This window comes from Salmo salar, chromosome ssa09 (genome assembly GCF_905237065.1).
Source record: "Salmo salar chromosome ssa09, Ssal_v3.1, whole genome shotgun sequence".
Taxonomy (NCBI): Eukaryota; Metazoa; Chordata; class Actinopteri; order Salmoniformes; family Salmonidae; genus Salmo; species Salmo salar.
The window spans coordinates 78,648,085-78,657,076 of record NC_059450.1 but is presented as its reverse complement, the minus strand read 5'-3'; the positions used below and the strand labels follow the sequence as shown (position 1 = coordinate 78,657,076).

The 8,992-nt window shown below is 41.3% G+C and overlaps 1 protein-coding gene across 14 annotated transcripts in view; it reads left to right on the top strand.

The window, feature by feature from the left end:
- The first annotated feature begins 1,578 nt into the window (after nt 1-1,578).
- LOC106611981 (mitogen-activated protein kinase kinase kinase kinase 4) overlaps nt 1,579-8,992 on the top strand; it is a 144,199-nt gene continuing 136,785 nt past the window's right edge. For all 14 annotated transcript variants that reach the window (XR_006771060.1, XR_001330197.2, XR_006771061.1 and 11 more), the window contains exons 1-2: nt 1,579-1,780; nt 2,332-2,397. Coding sequence is in view for 11 of the 14 variants with exons in the window: in XM_045724060.1 (XP_045580016.1) it covers nt 1,724-1,780; nt 2,332-2,397 (123 nt within the window). In the remaining 3 variants the exon portion in view is untranslated. The remainder of the gene's footprint in view (nt 1,781-2,331; nt 2,398-8,992) is intronic.

Genomic DNA, 8,992 nt, shown 5'->3' with positions numbered 1-8,992 from the left:
AACAGTGGAAGAGTTGTCAAATACAACAGGGGAAAAAAATCATAACTACACTGTCTGTCTGTCTGTATCCAGGCAGGGGCAGGCACTCAGTTGAAAAATCTCAGGGCCAGCATATGTTGGCTGTTTGTATTATGAGAGCAACTGGCAGAAGTTGAACCATCTGGCTGAAGTTCAAGAGGCGTTTGAATACAGACCATTCTCCTAACCCTCCCCCCATGCACCCCCCTAAGATTTGCTTTGGAGTTAGTCAGAAAGGTTGCCAGAACCTGTGAATCATTGCAGTATGCCACTCATAGAGAAATGAATGGTAGAAGTGTGTTTTTATTTTTACAGGAATGCATTGTTGTACTACTTCAGTTGCTTTATGTGCAGTGGAGAGAGAGGCAATGGGGGGGGGGGCTGCAGTGGAGAGAGACGCAATAGGTGTCTACAGTGGAGCGAGAGACAATGTGGTGGCTGCAGTGGAGAGAGAGGCAATGAGGTGGCTGCAGTGGAGAGAGAGGCAATGTGGTGGCTGCAGTGGAGAGAGAGGCAATGCGGTGGCTGCAGTGGGGAGAGAGGCAATGGGGAGGCTGCAGTGGAGAGAGAGGCAATGTGGTGGCTGCAGTGGAGAGAGAGGCAATGGGGTGGCTGCAGTGGAGAGAGAGGCAATGTGGTGGCTGCAGTGGAGAGAGAGAGGCAATGGGGTGGCTCCATAAAAATATAAATGTCAAACTCACTCCCACAATGCTAGAACCCCTGTATGTGAAAACATCCATGTTTAAACTCTAAGACACACAGAACCTGCTCTCTCATACTCTCTTTCATTCTCTAATTCAACTTTACAGAAGAATGTCTTTATAACATAAGACATTACTCTCTGCTAATTCATAATGGTTCCGCATTGTCTGTGTCCTGGCTAGAGAATGGGCCCTCTGGGACCTTACACAGTGGTCCTGTTCAGGGGTCAGCTGCCACAGACCCTGGGCTGCTCCTGCTACCGGTCACACTGTGTGGAGAATGACACAGTCACAGAGACTAGTCATCGTTAACCATGTGAGTCACTCATTAAGAATAGCAATGCCAGTCAGGAAGGAGCTGGAGGAACAGCATAGCAATGCACTGAAGCTGATTTTAACAGCTAAATCTGTTGTAAATTACTTTTGCTATTTCACAGTTTATGTTTTTTTGCTAACCATTTTGTCAACTAATGAGTAACAACATATTTAGAAACATGAAATATAAATGTTAAAGTGAAAGAGTGATCAATAAATCATTTTGTAGGGGACAATCATTTCTTCCCTCTGCAGGCCAAGATCACTATTCTATATTTGGATTTGGCAATCTCTCATAATGCAGATGTTGACGTTTTCTTACAATGTTGTTATTATAGTAATACATGTTTAGGCTTAGGCTACTACTGTATATTATGTAATTGGTAAAACTATATGGAGATAAAAATAACTGAAGGCATGAACAATCAACACGTTATTTTGCGCATGTTGCGTTGAACAGAGGAGAAAGTGAACTTTTCGAATTTGGTTTTCTTGGGGAGAGTAGGGGGGGCTAGCTTCCTCACCATATTCCGGGTTTCGCTGGATGAGACGTTTCCTGTGTTGGTCGCTAGTGAGACTCGCTGCAGAAGCAGATATACAATATGAACTGACACGGTGTAACCGTTAACTTTAGGAAAATCAAGTACATGTCCTCTTTCTAGTTGCAGTTGTCCGACAACACCAAAGCTATGGCGCGAGACTGTACTACACGAAGTTTGGACAATATTGACCTCTCTGCTTTGAGGGTGAGTTCTAGTTGTGCCAATGTCTAATTCATTGAAATGTAGGTTGACTTTTGTGTAAACATTTTCGCAGTCGATGTTGGTTGAAAAGTTTCAAGCTGTAGTCTATTCATTTGAGGAAACGTCAGCTACATTGTAACAAAAAGTGAGCAACGTTGTAACAAATTGTTTGAGCTTTCCTGTCACAATATTATGAAACCATTGATGCAATTTTCTGTACATGTTTTGCTTTCAGAAGTGAATATGTTTTTGGTTTGTCAGATGTCCAACTGTTTCATAAGCAACTGAATGGTTGGGGGTAAAATAACTTGAGTTAAAAAAAGTAAAGTTGTCTAAGTTACAATAATAATGCAGTAGAAATATGGTGTTGGCATGGTACAAGTGTGAACAAATTAAACACACTTGTAGGGAGCCATGCCATGCAATATTCCGTTTAAGTGATGACCTAAAGGTCCAACATTATTCTGATCAGGTGCTTTCAAAATGACTTTATTTATTATGTTTGTGCCCTTTCAATTCATGTGAAGTAATGTAATGTTGTCCTCTTGTTTCAGGATCCTGCAGGCATATTTGAGCTGGTAGAAGTGGTTGGAAATGGAACATATGGGCAAGTCTACAAGGTTTGTAGTTTATGTCAGACCTACTCTCCTATTCTTGTCTTTGACCATGATTACAATTGCAGATGTGTTGTCAGTTGGAATGATTGACATTCAAAGGAGCATATTGAAAATATACACTGTAACCGTTGCATGATGGCACCCTCTCAATATTTAATTGAAGTTGAAAGGGAAAATGTATATAGTAACACAACTACAGCTGACAGCAGATGTTAGTGTGAAACTTGGTGTAGCTCTAATGAAAGTACTAACTACTAAGTAAGAAAAGCGAGTGAGAGAAACGGCGACACAAATGCACTGTGTAGTAGCTTACAAACACAAGCATCTTTAACACTCTTGGGTGGAGTCCACTTCCTTATTGAAATCAGCATCACTGAAATCTTCAGTGATGGTTTGTGGTTCTTTAAAAAAACATTGAGGTGATTTAAATTAGCTTGATCGGCAAAGCGAGTGGTGCTAGCCACATTCTCACAGATGTGTCAACTCAGAGTGTGAGCTAGCAGTTGGGTGAATATCTTAGGTTGCACAAGCCTTTGATTTACAAGAAGGTAACCCAGTCAAGAGCCAGTGTAACATAAAAGAGATCAAGAATACATGACATGATAAAAGCTTTTTTAATGTCACACAATTTTTGTCCACTTATATTCAAAAGTGCAAGAAGGTTGTCTGTTAATATCAATCCCTAAACAGCTGTTAGCATAGTTCCAAACTGAAAAGATAGACTGTCAACTCTGTTGTTAATCTAGTACACAGCATGTCAAAATCTCACCTGAATTTAATATATATTTTCTGTTATATGGATCAATGTCAGAGTTGGCCATTAGTGGCCAGACAGCTTCTTCCTCTTCTTTCCTCTTCTGTGTGCAGTGCAGTGCACACTTTCAGACCTATAACAGGAACAGTGACTTCACACATATTCCAAATTCCTTGTCATTCTTCAGGTCAACGATTTCTATGTCGCATACGCTCAGTGAACAAAACAGTAGGAACACCTGCTCTTTCCAGGACATAGACTAACCAGGTTAATCCAGGTGAAAGCTATGATCCCTTATTGATGTCACTTGTTAAATCCACTTCAATCAGTGTAGATGAAAGGGAGGAGACAGGTTAAAGAAGGATTTTTAAGCCTTGTGACAATTGAGACATGGATTGTGTATGTGTGTCATTCAGAGGCTGAATAGGCAAGACAAAATATTTAAGTGTCTTTGAACAGGGTATGGTCATATGTGCAGGGCACACTGGTTTGAGTGTGTCAAGAACTGCAACGCTGCTGGGTTTTTCATACTCAACGGTTTCCTGTGTGTATCAAGAATGGTCCACCACCCAAAAGGACATCCAGCAAACTTGACACAACTGTGGGAAGCATTATAGTCAACATGGGCCAGCATCCCTGTGGGACGCTTTTGACACCTTGTAGAGTCCATGCCTCGACGAATTGAGGCTGTTCTGAGGGCAAAAGGGTGTATAACTCAATATTACGAAGGTGTTCCTAATGTTTTGTTAGCTCAGTGTATATGAACACCAAGAAGTGTGTTCAGTAATACTGCACACTTTAATCACCCAGCCAAACACTTCCTTCAAATGTGTTCATTTTCATGGTCATACTGACTGTATGTATTGTTTACATGCAATGAGAATGAATGCAGATTGTTTCTTGTATTTCACACTGTAATTCAGAATCTCTTTATTTCACATGAATAGTCTAAGGAAGGTGGTGGGCGTCACTCAAAAATAATTATGTACTGTAGTTATTACACAATAAAGCCTTAATAATAACAGATTTATTTTGAAGTGGTATAACAAATCAGTGGTTTATCATACCATGTACTTGCATAAGTTGTTGACATTGTTGAGAAACATGAGGTAGTGGTTGTCTTCTCCAGCCCAGATTCATTAGTACAGTAGAGGAAGTTGTCTCCAGACAGGTAGAGGGCATTGCTCACAGTGGTCACAGTGGTCATAATGGTCACAGTGGTCATAATGGTCACAGTGGTCATAATGGTCATAGTGGTCATAATGGTCACAGTGGTCATAATGGTCATAGTGGTCATAATGGTCATAGTGGTCACAGTGGTCATAATGGTCACAGTGGTCATAATGGTCATAGTGGTCATAATGGTCATAGTGGTCATAATGGTCACAGTGGTCATAGTGGTCATAGTGGTCATAATGGTCACAGTAGTCATAATGGTCATAGTGGTCATAGTGGTCACAGTGGTCAAGGTGGTCATAGTGGTCATAATGGTCATAATGGTCATAATGGTCATAGTGGTCATAGTGGTCACAGTGGTCATAGTGGTCATAGTGGTCATAATGGTCATAGTGGTCATAGTGGTCATAGTGGTCATAGTGGTCATAATGGTCATAATGGTCATAGTGGTCATAGTGGTCACAGTGGTCATAGTGGTCATAGTGGTCATAGTGGTCACAGTGGTCATAGTGGTCATAATGGTCATAGTGGTCACGTTGCTCACAGTGGTCATAGTGGTCATAGTGGTCATAGTGGTCATAGTGGTCACAGTGGTCATAGTGGTCATAATGGTCATAGTGGTCACGTTGCTCACAGTGGTCAAAGGGGTCATAGTGTTCTCAAAATCGTATTCTTTTTTGTTTTTCTCCTCTACAATTGATCCGTTCTGAAAACAGAAGGTCAAAGGGAATGTGCGTCTGTGGAAAATATTGATTTTGAAATTGTTTATTGGGCCTGTTCTGAAGGCAGCACATCTTGTTTTACAGTACAGTCTGAAGTCTTGGTTTTATTCATCAATCCCCTTGGGGTTTCAGTGCAGATGTCTGATCCATCCACAGTTTTGTTCCATGCTGAATCTTTTAGACGTGACAATTACTGTCAGGCTGAGAAAACAAAAAACAGTCCAGGGCCCGGTTTCCCAATAGCGATGGAACTTAGGCTTATGAGTGTTTTAACGATGCATCTTTCCTACATCTGCCAAAGATGTAACATGTGTTTCCCAAAACACCATGCAGAGAGAATGTTCGCTAAGTGTGTCGTCGAAAGAAAGGGAGCGCTACTCTGGGTCAGCTTTCTCCATTCAAATCTTACCTTAACATTAGAATTATTCCACAAAACTGACGACGGATCAGCTCCTAGAGATATTATCACCTATGGCTGCAAATATTGAGGCTTATTCTAATGCTTACCCTATAATAATGCACTAAATCAAGATTTGGCACATCATTGCATATATGTTAGGCTACACCATGAAATATATTGAGGCAAAATAGCAAAATAAAGTAGCCAAATAGCTAAATAAAACTCAATTGAATAACATGAAATTGATTTCAATATCATTTAAATACACTACATGACCAAAAGTATATGGACACCTGCACGTCGAACATCTCATTCCAAAATCATGGGTATTAATATGGAGTTGGTCCCCCTTTTGCTGCTATAACAGCCTCCACTCTTCTGGGAAGGCTTTCCACTAGATGTTGGAACATTGCTGCGGGGACTTGCTTCCATTCAGCCACAAGAGCATTAGTGAGGTCGGGCATGGTTAAAGCTAGGCTAGCACTGCAGCGACAGAGCAGCACTGGAGAGTAGAGGTCGACCGATTAATTGGAATGGCCGATTAATTAGGGCCGATTTCAAGTTTTCATAACAATCGCAAATCGGTATTTTTGGTCGCCGATTTGGCCGATTCTTTTTTTTTTTTTCTTTATTTAACTAGGCAAGTCAGTTAAGAACACATTCTTATTTTCAATGACGGCCTAGGAACGGTGGGTTAACGCCTTGTTCAGCGGCAGAACCATAGATTTTTACCTTGTCAGCTCGGGGATTCAATCTTGCAACCTTACGGTTAACTAGTCCAACGCTCTAACCACCTGCTTTACATTGCACTCCACGAGGAGCATGCCTGTTACGCGAATGCAGTAAGAAGCCAAGGTAAGTTGCTAGCTAGCATTAAACTTATCTTATAAAAAACAATCAATCATAATCACTAGTTAACTACACATGGTTGATGATATTACTAGTTTATCTAGCCTGTCCTGCGTTGCATATAATCGCTTAGGTACACGTTGCTCCAACCATAAACATCAATGCCTTTCTTAAAATCAATACACAAGTATATATTTTTAAACCTGCATATTTAGTTAATATTGCCTGCTAACATGAATTTCTTTTAACTAGGGAAAATGTGTCACTTCTCTTGCAACAGAGTCAGGGTATTTGCAGCAGTTTGGGCTGCCTGGCTCGTTGCGAACTGTGAAGACTATTTCTTCCTAACAAAGACAGCCGACTTCGCCAAACGGGGGATGATTTAACAAAAGCTCATTTGCGAAAAAAGCACAATCGTTGCACGACTGTACCTAACCATAAACATCAATGCCTTTCTTAAAATCAATACACAGAAGTATATATTTTTAAACCTGCATATTTAGCTAAAAGAAATCCAGGTTAGCAGGCAATATTAACCAGGTGAAATTGTGTCGTTTCTCCTGCATTCATTGCACGCAGAGTCAGGGTATATGCAACAGTTTAGGCCGCTTGGCTTGTTGCAAACTAATTTGTCAGAATTTTACGTAATTATGACATAACATTGAAGGTTGTGCAATGTAACAGGAATATTTAGACTTAGGGATGCTACCCATTAGATAAAATACGGTTAGGTTCCGTATATCACTGAAAGGAAAAACGTTTGGTTTTCGAGATGATAGTTTCCGGATTCGACCATATTAATGACCAAAGGCTCATATTTCTGTGTGTTATTATGTTATAATTATGTCTATGATTTGATAGAGCAGTCTGACTGAGCGGTGGTAGGCAGCAGCAGGCACGTAAGCATTCATTCAAACAGCACTTTCGTGCGTTTTGCCAGCAGCTCTTCAAGCATTGCGCTGTTTATGACTTCAAGCCTATCAACTCCCAAGATTAGGCTGGTGTGAAATGGCTAGCTAGTTAGCGGGTGCGCGCTAATAGCGTTTCAAACGTCACTCGCTCTGAGACTTGGAGTAGTTGTTCGCCTTGCTCAGCATGGGTAACGCTGCTTCGAGGGTGGCTGTTGTCGATGTGTTCCTGGTTCGAGCCCAGGTAGGAGCGAGGAGAGGGACGGAAGCTATACTGTTACACTGGCAATACTAAAGTGCCTATAAGAACATCCAATAGTCAAAGGTATATGAAATACAAATCGTATAGAGAGAAATAGTCCTATAATTCCTATAATAACTATAACCTCAAACTTCTTACCTGGGAATATTGAAGACTCATGTTAAAATGAACCACCAGCTTTCATATGTTCTCATGTTCTGAGCAAGGAACTTAAAAGTTAGCTTTCTTACATGGCACATATTGCACTTTTACTTTCTTCTCCAACACTTTGTTTTTGCATTATTTAAACCATATTGAACATGTTTCATTATTTATTTGAGACTAAATTGATTTTATGTTTGTATTATATTAAGTTAAAATAAAAGTGTTCATTCAGTATTATTGTAATTGTCATTATTACAAATAAACAAAAAACAATCGGCCGATTAATCGGTATCGGCTTTTTTTTGGTCCTCCAATGACCGGTATTAGTATCGGCGTTGAAAAATCATAATCGGTCGACCTCTACTGGAGAGGCGTCGTCACTTGCGTGCCTCTCAGGTCAGATATTGAGAAAGTTCCAGTATGTTGGGAATCATCACAGAGCAGCCAGGGAGAGGAAATTGATTTCTGAACCTCAGCCGCTGTTCAAACCACTGGATCTGTTGGCGTTACTGTATCCCAGTCCCCTCAGCTCTGAGAAAGAGACATGGATGGGCCCCGTCCTGGTGTTGAGATGTGGGCTCACTGGATGCGTCACGAATGGTACTCTATTCCCTATTTAGTGCACTACATTTGACCAGGGCCCATAGGGAAAAGGGTGCCATTTGGGATGCAGCTACCGAGTAGGCCTGTGTTTGGGTAGGGAATGGGAGAAGGCCCCCCCATGCCCGCGGGGTAGGAACTGTAGTAGTGGGTAGGTGTTGGGCAATATACCCTTTCATAAGGAAATCAGTCAATGAATATAAATTCATTAGGCCCTAATCTATTGATTTCACATGACTAGGAATACAGATATGGTAGGGGCGTGGATCAGAAAATCAGTCAGTATCTGGTGTGACCACTATTTGCCTCATGCAGCGCAACACATCTCCTTCGCATAGAGTTGATCATGCTGTTGATTGTGGCCTATGGAATGATGTCCCGCTCCTCTTCAATGGCTGTGCGAAGTTATTGGATATTAGGGGGAACTGGAACACGCTGTCGTACACGTCGATCCAATGCATCCAAAACATGCTCAATGGGTGACATGTCTGGTGAGTATGCAGGCCATGGAAGAACTGGGACATTTTCAGCTTCCAGGAATTGTGTACAGATCCTTGCGACATGGGGCTGTGCATTATCATGCTGAAACATGAGGTGATGGCGGGGGATGAATGGCACGACAATGGGTTTAGGATTTCGTCTGTAATTTGAAATTGCCATTGATAAATTGCAATTGTGTTTGTTGTCTGTAGCTTATGTATGCCCATACCATAACCCCACCTCCACAATGTGGAACTCTGTTCACAATGTTGACATCAGCAAACCACTTGCCCACACAACGCC